Here is a 17,020-nt window from a genome sequence, read left to right as displayed (position 1 = left end):
TGAGCAATTAAACTTATAACAACACTCTTTTCCGGGTGGGTAGAAGAAATATAGTTTCAATTGGAAACGAGTTGCAATGTAATCGAAAATCTCCGAAAAGTTAGTTTAAAAGGCGAGATTAAATGGAGACTATTAGTGTTTACTTTTTACAAAAGTTGTCATTTTGTTTGTGTGGTAACAAATTAATCAAATCAGCAATAATACGATATAACATAATTGAAACTAACGAACCAACTTCTTTTCACGAGATCGAAACAAATAAATTACATATATATCAAAGATTGTCTGTATATCTTTAACAAAAATGAAAACGCAGACATGCAGGTACACAGAAATAGAGGTGAGTAATTAATTTAATAGTAATAATGGTTATTGGCGTTTATTGATTGGTTTCTAATGAAAAAGTGTAATCTAAATTTGTTTATGTGTAAGAGGGTAAAGGAGGAGCGCGTTGTCAACATTGATTTGAAGACTTTATCAATGATGATAAGTTACCGTAAGTAGAATCATTATGACGATTCTGATATCTGTTGTTATTATTTTTATTTAGGCATATTGATAGTATTAGCTGTTTTATAGTTGTCTTCAACCCTGTTGAAGCTTTTAGCTTTTTGTTGTTGATCCTTTTCATCTTGTATGCATTTTATCTTTGACATGTTTTATAATTATTTTAATTGATGAATAAAATGAATGAAATGAAATGAAAAAATAGTGAAACAGATAAGGTATACACTACATCCATTATAGATGGGAACTTCAATATTAATTAAGCCTATTGAATGTAAATATTATCATTTCCCCACAGATATGACTGTATGGTTGGTGCTGTTAGTTGTTATACACTCTTTATTCGGTAAACTAATTCAGTACTACCTAATTATAGTTTTTATGCAATAGAATATGGTCTGATAAAGGCATTATAATTTGTATCTGTTTAAAATAACAGACAAATGAATGTTAAATCAAAATAAGATTTATAATGTTGTTATGTATGATTATTGCTTTATCAAGACACTTTATCTCAATTATTATTACAAATATATGAATGAATTCATCAATAATTTCAATTAAAGTTTAAAAAAAAAACATCTTATATACAGTTTTCAATTAATAGCCTATTACTGTATAATAAAGACTGGACGTTTGATAATCTTTATAGAATCACGATGCCAATTAGTGACAACATCTGACCAGACAGCCAAGGAAGGTGATGCTGAAGTGGTTATAACTTGTGATTATTCACAGTTTACTACTGCACCTTATGCAATAGAATGGGGTACCGGTATGCTAGATGGCAATTTATTTATTCTTGTACTTGTTAATGATAAGAAGATACAAAATGGACGTTTTAAATTAAACATAAAACCTGGGAAAGCTGACTTGGTGATGTCACAGCCAATGAGATATGATTCTGGACGAACATTTCTGTGTGAGATACGAACAATGGATGGAGAAATTGGAAGATCAAATCAGTCTATTCTAACTGTATATTGTGAGTAACATACTCATTTTAACAACTTCTTATTATTATTCATATTCATATAACAAAACTTATTGACAGAAATTTTAATTTTTTTTCACATTGAAAGCATCATTTTGCCCTTTAAATAGTTCGTTTGCTAAAACAAACTTCCCGAGAGGAAAGAAATGATGTAAAATTTTCCTGAAATTAGAATAATTCTAATCATACAAAATAAGCATAGGGGCCTAAATGTCTAAAATATGTAATGCTTCCCGACTGTATGCCATATCTGGCAACTGTAAAGACAAGGAAATTTCTCTTTTTAAATAAGGTTGTATTTCAAGATTACTTTATTGATTGATTGAAATTTGGTATATTAACTACGATACTACTTGCACTATTTTAATTTTACTCAGACTTGGATCAACCACTTCTTTCTGCGTCAGAAAATGTCATCAACGAAGGTCAATCAGTGACCTTTATCTGTAGTAAAGCTGATGGGGATCCTATTCCTCACATTACTTGGTATAAAGATGGACAGACAGTCAACACCAACAACCCTTCTAGATATGAAATTGCACAATACAGATCAGAGTCAGTTCTTAAAATTAAATCAGCAACTGGAGAAGATGGTGGGAGATATACATGTAAAGCATTAAGTGACCAGTTTAAAGGAGAGGATGCTAAAACAAGTGAAGCAAGAGAATTAATTGTATATTGTATGTACAAATAACACTGTTCTTATTTTGACAACAGTTGAAAACCCGTCCCATACACACCACTCCATACCACCAAAACCGCCTAGCTTTTGGCCGTACTACACCAATTCTTCGCTAAACAACTAATAATTACGAATCGAGTTTCATCCAGCCGATTGTTTTATTGTTTTCTTAGATATTCATGTTGATTTCACATCTAAAGATGGTGTAGCAACATGTACAGCAGAGGGCAATCCCAAGCCATCATCAGTATTGATATTACAAGATGGAAAAGAGATTAAGAGAGGAGGAGAAAGTACAGCAACTATAGAAATTAATGATGAGACATGTCAATCAAATATTACATGTTATGCAGAGAATGAAAAGTTTAATGACATAACAATACTAAAGAACTGTTATACAGGTACACCTGCGTTTTTTATGTTTTATGACCTTAATTTATACTCTTTGAAATAGAACGGATTCAAAACAAGAATTCAGTCTAACGGTAACATTTAAGAATTAACTTTAGTAATAATTAAAAGATATAGTGAATAATGAGAAAGTACCTCATACCAAGCGGCAATGCAAACTGTATTTATTCTATTCTTGTGTTTACAATGTTCAATTATTTAATTTTCTAGATCAGCTCGTTCTAGATGAATCGTTTCCGATAGTTACAGTACTAGTAGCTATTTTTGCATTTATCTTCGGCTCCGTTCCTACATTCATAACAACCCGTTATATTTATGTAAGTAGATGTTTATTAAATCATGTACCTATATATATTAGATTAAATTGGATAAATGTATAAGTACATGATTAAATCCCACAACACTATTTTAGATAGACAAACGCGCATTTAACATCATTACTTATATGATTCTGTATGTTATAGGACCTACGCATTATTATTATTCACATGATGCTTTTTATCCAATCATGTATGATAATTCAAATTGTAGCCTATGACACAGGCGGTGTTTGCAACTAACTAATGTGTCAATATTTATAATGTTACACTTTCACCAAAACGTATCTATAATATTGTTTGTGTAGGAAAGACGAATAAGAGAAATAAAATGTCAACATTCTCAGTATCAAGCACTGCAGTTTGCATCAAGTGGTTCTGGTGTTTACCAAGAGCTCAGCACTGGTAGTGCCAGTAGGACTACGTCACGTAAAACCTCTTCTGAAGAACTCAAGGTATTTTAAAATAAATATTCCGGCACGGTTCCGTTTCCAGTCAGGCAAATCAAATCAAACGACTGCCAATTATCCAAACAATTGGGAACAAACTCTTAAGATCACGAGCGACTAATGTAAACATGTATGATGAACTTTGCTTCGACAGAAACTAGTAGAAATAGAGAAGATACCATTGGCAAACCATTGTATTATCTATGACATCGGGACAGATGGTATTATTTTTCACAGTATAGGATACGTTCATTAATTTATCAATCAAATTTACGGTGCATATCTTTTTATCATTTTTTTCTTCAAGGAAATACAGGCGCATAGACGGGTGCAGAGACGAGTAAGAGAAATCGAAATTAATAATCAATACCAAGAAGTGAACGATTCGGAGAGTGCTGCCATTTACGAAGAGCCGAACCTAAGTGAGGGGAAATGTGTTGTCAGTACGTCATCAAATGAAGGGAAAGTTCTAGTAGAATCACCTTATAGTAACATTCGGAATACATAAGTTGTAGACTAGACCTAAACGTATAAAAACAATTACGTCATTATGACGTGCACCAAACAAGCAATCAAACATTATATTGTTCAAATCCCATGATGAAACTTACCAATATGTGTTTGGTGTACTGTAAAAAGTATATAACGATATAAAAAATAACAACAAATAGATAATCTGCACCAATGAATTATATATAAACTATATAGAATTTGAATTTAAAAACAAGCAGTACGTGTAGGTCGCGGCTACAACCTAGATGGTACGCGAGCGAAGCGAGCGTACCATCTAGTTATTTCAATTTATGTTGCTTTAAAATTGTAGCTTTCTATAAATGTTTATGTTAACTATACACAAAATAAATTAGCAAGGAAACAAATTGAATATGTTTTTGTTTTGTTTTACTAAAGTTGTTATTAAGAGTTTATTACTACTTTACCACGGGAAATAATACGAATGTGGCCGCTCATAGCTGGCCCTCAACGTCGGCTGACAATAAAACGACGCTAAATAAAAAATACAAAAACAATCACTAAACACAATGTTTATAAGGACATCATTTTTGATCGAAATCTACTGTTTTGAATGCATTGAAGTCTACGAACAATGTGTATGTTTACAAAGTATATATTTATGGTTTACATCAACAATATCACAACCGCATTGTTGTGTACAATCTGAGTATATTTATTAGTATTTTAGTTAGGCCTGCATTCTGCTGGCTCTCCTCTCCTCTATTTAAACTAAAAAAGGCCTATCTAGCCTATCTATAGGTTAGGAGGCCGTAGCCTTGGTTGATTAGCGAACGAGCTAGAAGGCCTAGGATATTCTGTGTTAGTTAGGCTAGGCTAGACCGTTAGATCTTTTAGCCTATGCATTTTAATTTCGTGTGTTACGTGCACAAGCAAAGACTATGATTGACACTGCACAGACCCTGCATAAAATAGGATTATATTAATTAATTGTATTTATTTAGGTATGTAATGTAATAGGGCCTAGAATTATTCTAGTAATAACTATTATAAACCTACCTATTATTATTATTTTGTTATCAAACCTCTTTTTTTTTCTTTATAGGAACTTATTCATTGAAGAATAACCTGTAGTTAGAAACCATAATAATGTCTTCTTTAATGGGAGATCAGCTTATTCTGGAGGAAGACTATGATGAGAACTACCAACCAAATGAAGAAGGTTACTTGTTCTGTTCTGTATCTTATACTATACTATAGGCTACTCAGGTTACTTGTTCTGTTTCTTATACTATACTATAGGCTACTCAGGTTACTTGTTCTGTTCTGTATCTTATACTATACTATAGGCTACTCAGGTTACTTGTTCTGTTCTGTATCTTATACTATACTATAGGCTACTCAGGTTACTTGTTCTGTTCTGTATCTTCTACTATACTATAGGCTACTCAGGTTACTTGTTCTGTTCTGTATCTTCTACTGTACTATAGGCTACTCAGGTTACTTGTTCTGTTCTGTATCTTATACTATACTATAGGCTACTCAGGTTACTTGTTCTGTTTCTTATACTATATTATATAACACCTATATAAATTCCTGTCATTTGATTGGACGAATGTGGGTCACATGGCGTGCAATAGTACGCACTATTCAACGATCGTTAAATAGTACTTTTTGAAACATTTTTGTGTACGAAAAAAAAACGTCTAGATGTTATATAAAACAAATAATGAATGTTTTGTATTCGTGTAATGGTACAAATAATGGCACTTGGTGAATGATGAAAGGTTATATCAACTCGGCTTTGCCTCGTTGATATAACCTTTCATCATTCACCTCGTGCCATTATTTGTACCATTGCACTCATAAACATTCATTATTTGTATACTATAGGCTACTCAGGTTACTTGTTCTGTTCTGTATCTTATACTATACTATAAGCTACTCAGGTTACTTGTTCTGTTCTGTATCTTATACTATACTATAGGCTACTCAGGTTACTTGTTCTGTTCTGTATCTATACTATACTATAGGCTACTCAGGTTACTTGTTCTGTTCTGTATCTTATACTATACTATAGGCTACTCAGGTTACTTGTTCTGTTCTGTATCTTATACTATACTATAGGCTATTCAGATATTCAATGTAATGATTTGACATATAATTAGACATATCCTCAATTGGTTACGCTTAAATATTTCGTACTCCTCTGATCACCTCTCAGAATAAAATTACCCAACATTCCATAGATAGGCATGCCTGATGAAGCTCAAATCCCAATCACAAATTATTGAAACAAAATGTTGTGTTTGCTTTTGATAGAAATTAGAGAGTATGCAGGTGTGATTGGTATAGACCCAGATGAAGACCCAGAGTTGATGTGGATTGCCCGTGAAGGCATCATTGCACCTTTACCAGAAGACTGGAAACCATGGTAAGGGCTACTGTAGATTTCAGATAAGCTGGCAAACTGGTTAAAATCCAATCTCTGGATCATAGCAAATACCATGTTTAAGCATGACTAATAAATGAGACTGATGGGTGTACAGTAAAACTCCTATTAAGGGAACACCTTCAGGACCAAACAAAATTCATCTTGCTGAGATTAAGAATAGGAGTGTCCCCTGAATAGGGGTATATCAAAGAAGGGGTTTTACTGTATTAAAATTATATTTAAATCCGATAGTCAAGACACAAATCAAGACATCTACTACTTCAACTTTTCAACTGGGGACAGTGTGTGGGATCACCCTTGTGATGAATTCTACCGGTCAATGGTCAAGGAAGAGCGAGAGAAGCTAGCCTTGTCTGGAAAAGCGTCCGGAAGTAAGAAAGATGGAAAGAAGAAAAAAGACAAGAAAGAAAAAAAAGCAGCTAAGAAGGATGTTAATGAGAAGAAAATTGGACTCTTAGGATCAGTATGTTATTATTTTATCAGCGTTTTAAATAATAAAAATGGCTTGAGATTATACTAATTATATAATGCCCTTTTTAAACTAGAGACCAGCAGCAAATTAATTGATCTAACTAGCGTAGCTCATGATGATGATAGTCACTTGGTATGTGTTTACCATATTGGTTTCTTGCTGATCATAAGTTAATTACAAATTTATGATTGTATTGTAGTACTGTATAAAATTGCTAAACTTTTGTGCTTGTTCTTTTTCAGTCTCTTGCACCATTGAAAAAAGACACAACTCTAGGCTCTAGTGTAGGGTCTCTAGGCAGTACAGCTGGTGGCAAACTAGGTGGTCTTGGCTCAATAAAAGACCCACTGAAGGGAACATTGGGCTCAACATTTGGTGTAATTAATTCTTAAATTTATTTATCTAGTATGATAAACAGAAAATATTTATAAAAAAAAGGAAATTGTTAAACTAGTTAACTTTTTTTTTCTGCCATTTTATAAGGATGATTAGTCCTATGGACAATTGTTACTTAGTGAATTTAGTAGCAACAAGAAATGTTGTTAAATATTATACTGTATTAAATAGTTTTAAAATTATATATAGTTCAGAATAAAGGAAACAAAAGTTAGAACTGTTTTTATTAGTAAAATCTGTACTTTGTTGAGTATACAGTTGACCACATAGTTACTGTATACAATGTGTTGTTTTGTTATATAGAGTGATCTAGGCCAGTCAAATGATCCATCTCGGTTTTTGAAAAGCAAAAATGGTTCTCAGAAAACAACAGTATTACAGGGTGCTCGAGAGGAAAAAGTACAAATGATGCCAGACTTCTCAGATGAGGTAAATTTTATTTTTTCAAGTACAGTCAACTCTCCTTTGGGCTGACCTAATTTACCTAAAGTCTGGTATTCGGAATGTGTTTTGGACCTCAAGAAAAGTCTAGTTTTGGGAGAGTTGATCAACAACAAATTACCGCAAACTTTAAATTATGTAAAATCAATCAATCGTTTTCAACTTTCATATACATTTAAATGGGTATACTTAAACAAAATTAAATTTGTTAATACTGTATTATGAATTTTCCTTTACTTAGTCGCAAGAATCTGAAACACCAAGATTGAACCTTGACCTCGATTTGAAGGACATTAATGACCTGAGCTATGGGGTAAGCACATTTTTAGTTAATTAAACTTTCACTATTTAATATTTCTACTCATCAATTATGTAATAGTGGTGATATTTGCCATATTTTGTATTTAAGGAACGTGTCAAACAATGTGTCAAATGAAAACTAGCTCCTCTTATAAAGCTATTTGTGATGATTTTCTTTGTTAATGAAAACATTGTTTAAAATCTCAGATACTTGGGATTAGAATTTTATTTATCTAGAAAATACAATGCGCATAAATTATAAATATGTTATATATTATGTTTATGTTATGGCTCAACAGGAATCGGAATCTGAACTAAGGATGCTGAAAGGTGCTGGAGTTTCAGATAGTGACGATGACGATGTTAATGTAGTGAGTATTTTTATTTTTTAATCAGCATCAACCACTTTAATAATCAATATCTTATAAAGCACACATTACTAATCTTCACTGTACAACAACACAATATTCCTATTTGTTTATATTAATTTTAGATTTATTATTGTTATCTTAGGATTTTGGAATTGGTGTTGGCATATCAAAACGATTGGGTGTGATGGACGTAGCTGATCTAGAGCCTGTCGACTCGCCAACTCCCAGAGATGAGGTACATTGAGGATAGTGTTCATTTAAAATATAAAAGCTAAATTGATGTTTTCACCAATGACTTTAGTACTCGATTCCCAATACTTACCAACTTCAAACAAAAATTTAAAAAATATTTATATATATTTATGACTATTATTAATAATTTGTGTTATAGATAAACCCAATGGATAAATGGATGAAGAAACCAATAAGTAGTAAGAATAATGACAGTGCAGTAAAGGAAGAAGAGAGGAAGAAAAAGGAGGAGAAAGAAAATGAAGAATTGGAGAGAAAACATAAAGCAGAAATCCAAGCTAGTGCAGCACTTAAGTAAACTGCTCATTTTATTTTTTTTTATTAGGAATTCAATTATAAAACTGAACATGTAGATACACTGATGAATTTATAAAAACTGTTGAGGGATTTTATATTAGACCTTAAGGGTTTTGTCAGAGAACAAGAGGTAACATATACCTATTCAGAGGACACTTAATAGAGGTTCTTCTAATTTCCTTACCCAAATAGTGTTAAAAGAAAAACCAATTATATCGTGTACTATACTTTATAGACGAATAGAAATGCAAGATGACCTCCAACAAGAAGAGAAGAAATTAAGAGCGCAAAATGAGAAGGAAATAAAAGAGATGAAGGAACGATTACAGAGTGAATTGGAGGATGTTAAACTGGATCTTTTGGATGACAAAGAAGAGAAGATAAAGGAATTGAAGAAAACAATAGATAATGAAGTGGAGAAAGAGGAAGAAAAATTGAAGAAAGAAAAAGAACAAACAATAAAGTGAGTCTTTTGGGGTTGAGTTATTAAATTATTATTTATTAGATATGTTACCCTAATGTCAAGCAGATTTACACAACCATTCTTTCTCATTCTTTGCTTTGACAAGCCAATCAAATTATTAATATTTGTCTTTTTCAAAAATGTTAGAGAATTAAGAAGTCAAGTAAAAGAGGAAGCAGAAGATGAAGAAGCAATGCTGATGGAAGGGAAAACTGACAACTTGAGAAAAATGAAAGAGAGAATCAGGAAAGAGGAGGAGGAAGAAGAGGAAAGGTTGAGGTCAGTATAATAGGATACTGACTCACTTTAAAACCAAAGGCCTCCACAGAGGGAACATGGACTGTGCTGCAAAGATATACATTACAATTGTGATTCTAAAAGTGATTTTAATTAAGGACCCACTGTGCTGCTGAATAATTGAAATAGACAGATTCATCACTGCTGTATTATGTTATATACTAATATATTAATGTTTATTAATTTTCAAGGAATGACATGAAAAAGAAAATTAATGAAATCAAAGAAGAACTCCACGAAGTGAAAGAAAGTGAGGATGAGAAGTTAAATAAAGAAAAGAAGCGAGTGACGGAAAAGATTGAAAATGAGCTTAAAGAACATAAGGAAGAGCAACGAAAGAAATTAGAAGATAACAATGAAAAAGTTAGTATTCTGTGTACAGTACAATCCTATGCGTTATCTTGTGCATTAAAAAAAGTAGGGAAGAACCGGCTTATGAAGGGAAAATTGCCTTTAACAAAATGCAAATGCCACAAATACTGCTTACATATAAGCTAAAACGCATCTTCAAGTTTTAGAGTGATTTTTCACCTTCTAATATGCTACAATGGCTAGCAGAAAGCAAGTGACACTGATAGGACTTATTTAAATGTATACAGTAGTAGTACTATATACTCTAGTAGTACTTTTAAATATTAAAATAGTTTGTAGTAGAACTTCTAAATAAAAAAAAATAGGATACATGTTGTACAGTACTTATATTGTACTTGCTAACTTAAAGAAAATTGTTCTTTCATTTGTAAACATTACCTAATAATAATTTTGGTTTATTTAGGAAATAAGTAAAATGGAAGAAAAGTATGAGGGTGATTTGAAAGCAGCTCTAAAGGATTTAGAAACTGAGTGTGAAAAGGAAGTAGAAACAAAGAGGAAAGAAGTCATGGATAATCATCAACGGGTTAGTGTCCTCATTTGCTTCATGCTCAGTACTTTGTTATGCACATCCAGAAATGTAAATTATTTCTTAGGAGATATCAATCAATCAAAGTAACATTTATTTCTCTTATAAGTTCATAATAATAATTTAAAATAATTTGATTAAACTAAAAGGGCCAAAATTTAAAAAAAACGCTTGTGTGAGGCAGTACCAAAAAATGTTAAATATAAAACAACTATAAGGGAAAGGATGATTGCAACTTTAAGAGATGTACTTTATGATCATATAAAAGCAACAGTATTTTAGTTCAGAAAAATGATGTACAGCATGACATCCATTTGATACAGTATTGCAATTACCTAACTGTACCAGTATTTATATTCAAGATATATTAATTTTTTAAATTATTATACTTTCTTTTTTGCTTTCTTTATTCTACTTTGATTTTCTTTCTTTAGAATTTAGATGATGTTCTTGCAAAGTTACAAGTTGCCAATGAAGAAGAAATGAAGAGAACAGAAGAAAAATTACAAACATCAAGACAAAAACAAGCTGCTGTTGAAGAAATGGAGGATGGAGTAAATACATTTCTAAAATATTTAAATATCTTGGGTCTTAAATATTGATTAAATTAATAATTAGTGAGTGAGTGAGTGGCCGAGCGGTTAAGACAGTGGAACCGTAATTAATTAGCCATAACATCGGCAAGGGTTCGAGGCTCACTCGCTCCATGGTTCTGGTGGTAGAACGAGTCTTCTCGGATAAGGACTATAAACCGTAGGTCCAGTGTACACATAGCTCATGCGCACTTTAAAGAACCTAGTACATCTTTCGAGACGAATAGGGGGTTACCCCGGTGTACTAGTCCACACAAACACAGCCACTGTCACACACAGCCACTGTGCAAATTGGGACTGGGCCGGTTTAGAGGTGTTTACCACCTGTTGGTCCAGATCCTTCATTAACTGAGTTAGTGAGAAGTCGAATAAATAAAAATAAAAAAATACTCTGATGTTTGGGTTCTCTTTTCACCTTTAAAATGTGTTATATTACAGTGATTCACTTACTATTATAATGTTATTGTTAATTTTTAAGCTGGAAAATGTCCTAAAAGAAAGAAAAAGTGAAATCAAAGAAGAGCAAAGAAAACAACTTGATAATTTGAAGAAAGAACATGAAAAGGAGATGAAGAGCATACAGATGGAATATAAGAAAAAGGTGTGTACAATTTAAAAGAAACTCTAGGTCAATATTAAGTGTACTGTATTGAACATTGATGCTGTCCATGTTATTAGGGAGCTTTCAATTTTGCAACGACCAAACTATGTCATGTTAGTTCATTGTGGGCATACGTGGATATATTGCTCCCAACACAGGTTTGATAATAATAATTGATTTTTATCGTTTTGTATTATTTTACAGGAAGAGAAGGAGAGGACATCAATTACTTCTAAACTTGAAAGTGAAAAGTCAAGGCTAGCAAAAGACCATGAAAAAGAACTGAAGACTCTACGGAGGGAGTTTGAAGATAGGAAGGAAGAACTCCATAGAAAACACGAAGATGAGGAAAGTGCCCTTAAGGAAACTGGTGATTCATTAAATGAGACAAAAAGAAAATTGGAGAAGTTGGCTGCACAGATTGAAAGAGAAGAAAATGATCTGAAAAAAAGACGAAAGAAGTTTGAAGATGATCAGATAAAGTTTGAAGAGGAAAAAGATGTGAGCATTTTCAATTTTATTTTATGATTATTATGTTTATTTTTTAATTTTAAAATTGAATCGTTAGGTACAATGAACAAATGATTTGATTTGATTTTTGTAGGAAACATTTGCAAACCAAGCAGCCCCACTGAACTCCAAAGAACTTGAAGAGTTGCATTCACAACTAAAACACATTAGGGATGAGATTAAACAAGAACGAAATCAGCTAAATATATTGAAACGTGAACGAGAAGACCTTGAACATGATGTCCAGCGGATGAAGCAAGAGAAACAGGAACTAGAAGGAAGGTGAGTGATTCAAGTTAAATCTTCTTCAAAAAACAGACAATATTCAGCATTTCTTAACAGTGGCAGACCTAATATAATGAAATAATCAAATCCAGTTGGAAGACCAAAGAAAATGACTTGAAAACAATTATTAAATTACACTGGTCCACTTGAAACACACCCGGGCCATGATGCTCTGTCTAACAACGATGTTAATAATAATCATATTATAATAAACTTTACACATTAATGCTGAATGGTATAGTATTATTGACGGTCAAAATACTATTTCATTATTTTTAAATATTATTTGAAAAAAATCATCACATTGTGTTTGTAGACAACGTAGAGAGCCAAGCCAAGAACACCAATCTATGAATGGAGATGTTAGCACTGAAGATGGTCGCCATGGCAACATTGTAGGAATGACACCGAGTGCAGACGTGATGGACATAAATGAACTTCTTACACCCTCAAAACATGTAAGAAAACAACAGGGATTTGACTCAAATACATACCATACCATATTGCATAATCCCATGCAGGAATATAATCTCATTCCCTAGGTTAATTTGGTAACAAGTTTTTAGTGATAGTTCCATTGTTAATTTTCCCCAAATTTCATACCTAGGCCCCCTGGGACTATAATACTTGGTCATATGTGGTAACCAAAATATTTTTGCATTGGAAGACTTGATTTGCAATGCAATGTACTGATAGTCATTCTGTACTGTCCATGTCTTAATTCGTACATGCTTACTGTATATGAAACTGTTTTTTCCATATGATTGTTATGTATCAATATATTTTTTGATGAGCCAATGAATTTCATCATTTTTTAGCGGATAGAAATGGTTCATCCAAGAGATTTTTCAAGACCGTCGTTGGAAAACGATGTTGATGGTAAGAAAATTATTTTTCCTTTGTCTTAATAGACAATTGCATGAAATGGCATAAAAAACTACAATCAACAAATACATTCTATTATGATTTAAACATCCTATGTTATATAATATATCTTGTCTTTTGTTTAATAATCCTAAAGATTTTGAAGAGAATTCCAGAGAAATGTTTACAAATGTGAGTCATCCACAACACGACACAGATGTTCCCAGGTCACGTCAACATAGTGGTAGAAGCTACCACACAGAGAGCCTCTGGACTAGGAATAAACAATCTACTTTAGTAAGTACCTTGAAATGTATTTATATAGAAAACCATAAGTATATTAAGAGATTAATAAGTACATTAGCTGAAACAGAATTGAAGTGTTTCTCAGGGAGATTACAGGCGTTTCTAAAGCTCTCTCTACACTATCAAACTTTATGTGGAAAAATACGATAGTGATATACTTAAATATGGTAGTGATTTGACATCAAATCCATATATGGGCACATCACGTTTGTTTGTCACATAAAGTTTGATAGTGTAGACCGGGTTTTACACTGTGATTACAACCAACCAGAATGATAAAATCAAAATCATTATTTCATCAAAATTAGTTTTGATATTTTCTTCTTTACAGCAGAGTAAGCCAAGAGCTAATCATCACTATGCGTGGCTTGATGTTGAAGATGATGAATTTGATACAAGTGACCCGGAAGAGTTTGCTAATTTGAATATTCATAATCACCTGCAACAAAGGTAGAATTTTGTATTTAATTATCATTACAATTTAGAAAGGTACTTCAATCATGTACTTCTCTATAATCTATTCTATTACCAGTGAACAACAGAGGTTGACTTACTAATATTATCTATTTGACTCAGGGATAGAGTACCTTAGTAACTTCTGAATAAATGATATATGTATATATATTATGATATAATATTTGAATAAAAGAGAGCTATAAAATAACTGATTATTAATACTTACTTTTTAAGTCAACTGCGTGTGCGACTAATAGAAGAGGGCAGCGCAATAAACCGTGCAAAGGCTTTTCTCAAGAAACAGAAGAACACATTGAAACACCGTCAGTCAAAGCTACAGAATGCCAAGCAGGAATGGAGAAGAGATGTACGCAATCAATACATTGCTGGTCTGTCAACAAGCAGTACATCAATGCTGGATGATGTTAAGCTTAGCTTAGAGAGGGTAAGTTAGTACCTTAATGTATTTGGTGAAGTGGTGGATGTTCAATGCGGATATACCATATTTTTATTATAAGAGACAACAGAGAAATATTTATTGAAAGATTTAAAATGTTTTTTTTTTCTTTTTTCTAGGAAGCCATAGAGTTGGATAAAGCAGTTATTAATGTAACTGCTGGACGGAGACTAGTCCGAGAAAAAGAACAGAAATTGAAACAGTTAGAAGAATCACTTAATTATGTAAGAAACAGTTCATTCATTTAATTCAAATTGACAGATTCTAGAAACTATAGAGAATACAGCATAAAATATTGTATAACCCACCATTTGGTTGGCATCATGCATTGTTTGTATCCCATATACTAAAATGTATACTTGCCTGTTGCAGACAACTTATAATCTTAACTTAAAATAAACTTAAAATGATTTTTGTTTTAATTGCTAGAGTTCAGATAGTGATCTGAGTGATATACCTCACCAGAGTCAGAGACGACATACACATCAACTAAGCCTTAGCCATTCATCTGATGAAAACGAAGAAGATGAGGAGGATACTAAAACACTAAGATATCGACCAGAAGGAGGTGGCTTACCTCAGACAGGTACAAACATACATACATTTTGGCAATAAGAAGCTTTAGAATTGCGACGATCCTGGGTAGTTTGTCGTCATCTGAACCAGTTTCCCAAAACTTGTCTTGTGCATAATGAATTAACATGACATAACTAGATCATAGGTCCTCACATATATAACGCTCCCTATATTATCCACTTTGCCTATTAAATTTGAATGAATGATGTTTGTTTTTCTCTGCAGAAAGAATAGGCATGCAGAATGACCAAACCTCAGATATCTTAAAGGGACTTGATTCATTATTAACGCAGAGAGTGACAATGAACGATTCCATGATTCAGCCAATCACATCATCCATTGACAAAGTCAACAAACAGTTAACAGACGTCATGGGACTATTACAAAAACAACTACCGCAAAACAGCGAAACACAAAAAGGTACACCACACGCGTCCATCAATGATGCAATCCTCCAGCCACAGCAACCGTCTCGCCAACCACCATCCCTTCAACCGTTCCACAACGGCTCGTACTTGCCATATGATACACAGCCTGCTTATGGTTACCAGCCAACCAATAGACTCCCTCCATCAAGTCGTTACGTACCATCGGATTATACCAGTTCTTATAGGAGGAATATTTCAACAGGGTATCCAGTTTACTCCACTGTTAGGAATTCACCAGCTTTCAGAGAGCCTCAACATGAATCTGCTGACCAGGTGCTAGAGAGGAAATGGCGCAAATATTTTGGAGGTAAATGTTAGTTTAAAATTATTTATTAGTCTAGTAGTAGGCTAATGGTATATAATGTCAATCTTAATGCTAAAAGCGTTGCACATTACAATTCATTAGATCCTGCTCGGACAAAAAACTGCTTTTTCGTTGACAGTGATGTTGGTTTGCACAGTGTTATATTAGTATTATTAATGCGGTTACAATGTTTTAAAATTGTTCTTATTTAGATAAAAATTCAGGGTCATCAACTGTACCCGGTCTATCATCACTATCAGTGTCAAAGTTTAGAGGTTACATACCAGCCAGGTTAGTTATGTTTCATAATAGAATTGTTGTACAACTCTCACTGAAATGTTCAAGTCATAAGACAAATTATATATAGAAAAATGATATATTTTGAATTTTTATTTCAGTGAACAGTTACGCACTTTCCGTGAAAACAGCAGACTTGCCACGCCTCTCACAAGTGGTAACTCGGTTGATCAGCATAAGTTTGGATCTACAAGATTGGAGCTAGATGAAAATAACCAGATTAGAGTAAAACCAGTTACCTAGAGTTGTGGATAAAGTTGGCTAGGATCATTTATATTTCAGAGTGTCTAAAAACAAAATCACAATTCTGTAGTTTGATACTACTGTGATAGTATCCTGTATAATATTTTTGAAGTATATTTGATTAATTTTCCCACCCTAATTAATATCACCCAGTAATAGTTCGGAGATAAGATGTTTGTATTGCGAAAAATCACCTTGAAATGCTAATAATCTATAGCAAAGTACTATATCATGCTTTTATTAATGTTATACAGTTTTCGTTAATTATCGGTAGATTTGTGTGCACAAAGATATTGACTAGGTTTCCTGATATGTCCGTAATGTGTTTATAGCAATAGTATTTTCAATGACAGCCTTGATTCTACTTCGACTGTTTGTATATATATTTATGTAAATTTAAAATTATAGCCATATTGTTTTGGTAATAGTATGAAACCAATGTCGGTGACCAAAACACCCAAAAATATGTCCAGTACTCTCCGTGTAATTAAGATTCCATCCCTACCTATTGGTATTCTAACAGTAACTTTTATACCTTTTTTCTGTGTAAATACACTTGTATGATGTTCATCTTGTTATGGTTTGTCATGAATGTTTTCAACAAATAAAATACGGAAGTTTTGT

The 17,020-nt window shown here is 32.7% G+C and overlaps 2 protein-coding genes across 4 annotated transcripts in view; both read left to right on the top strand.

The window, feature by feature from the left end:
* LOC140057165 (hemicentin-1-like) overlaps positions 1-4,125 on the top strand; it is a gene marked incomplete at its 5' end in the record, with an annotated part of 30,590 nt that extends 26,465 nt beyond the window's left edge. The window contains 5 exons of the mRNA XM_072102719.1: positions 1,879-2,181; positions 2,357-2,584; positions 2,805-2,911; positions 3,220-3,366; positions 3,668-4,125. Coding sequence (XP_071958820.1) covers positions 1,879-2,181; positions 2,357-2,584; positions 2,805-2,911; positions 3,220-3,366; positions 3,668-3,868 — 986 coding nt within the window. The remainder of the gene's footprint in view (positions 1-1,878; positions 2,182-2,356; positions 2,585-2,804; positions 2,912-3,219; positions 3,367-3,667) is intronic.
* Positions 4,126-4,378: 253 nt separating this feature from the next.
* LOC140056565 (uncharacterized) lies at positions 4,379-16,682 on the top strand. Of its 3 annotated transcripts, XM_072101978.1 has the most exons (28): positions 4,379-4,469; positions 4,937-5,053; positions 6,154-6,265; positions 6,518-6,749; positions 7,001-7,135; positions 7,458-7,583; positions 7,837-7,908; positions 8,195-8,266; positions 8,409-8,501; positions 8,658-8,812; positions 9,051-9,278; positions 9,426-9,557; positions 9,767-9,938; positions 10,351-10,473; positions 10,911-11,030; positions 11,548-11,670; positions 11,875-12,171; positions 12,275-12,462; positions 12,782-12,923; positions 13,284-13,344; positions 13,487-13,626; positions 13,967-14,085; positions 14,326-14,536; positions 14,668-14,772; positions 14,978-15,134; positions 15,350-15,859; positions 16,069-16,147; positions 16,255-16,682. In XM_072101978.1, the coding sequence occupies exons 2-28, from the start codon at positions 4,981-4,983 to the stop codon at positions 16,394-16,396; spliced, it is 4,119 nt and encodes a 1,372-aa protein (XP_071958079.1). In that variant the 5' UTR covers positions 4,379-4,469; positions 4,937-4,980; the 3' UTR covers positions 16,397-16,682. The 3 variants fall into 3 exon arrangements, with proteins under 3 accessions (XP_071958079.1, XP_071958081.1, XP_071958080.1); XM_072101979.1 differs by lacking the exon at positions 4,937-5,053 and having other exon boundaries at positions 4,386-4,469; XM_072101980.1 differs by lacking the exons at positions 13,284-13,344; positions 13,487-13,626 and having other exon boundaries at positions 12,782-12,902; positions 14,024-14,085.
* The last annotated feature ends 338 nt before the right edge of the window (positions 16,683-17,020 follow it).

This window comes from Antedon mediterranea, chromosome 8 (assembly GCF_964355755.1).
Source record: "Antedon mediterranea chromosome 8, ecAntMedi1.1, whole genome shotgun sequence".
NCBI lineage: Eukaryota > Metazoa > Echinodermata > Crinoidea > Comatulida > Antedonidae > Antedon > Antedon mediterranea.
This window is presented reverse-complemented; position numbering and strand designations above follow the sequence as displayed.

What these genes read in the sequence shown, in the direction of transcription:
- LOC140056565 (XM_072101978.1), top strand. Translation starts at nt 4,981, where the DNA reads ATGTCTTCTTTAATGGGAGATCAGCTTATTCTGGAGGAAGACTATGAT. An exon ending in AAACAGGAACTAGAAGGAAG is followed by an intron (nt 12,463 to 12,781) that starts GTGAGTGATTCA and finishes TTGTGTTTGTAG; the next exon opens with ACAACGTAGAGAGCCAAGCC. An exon ending in CATAATCACCTGCAACAAAG is followed by an intron (nt 14,086 to 14,325) that starts GTAGAATTTTGT and finishes TTACTTTTTAAG; the next exon opens with TCAACTGCGTGTGCGACTAA.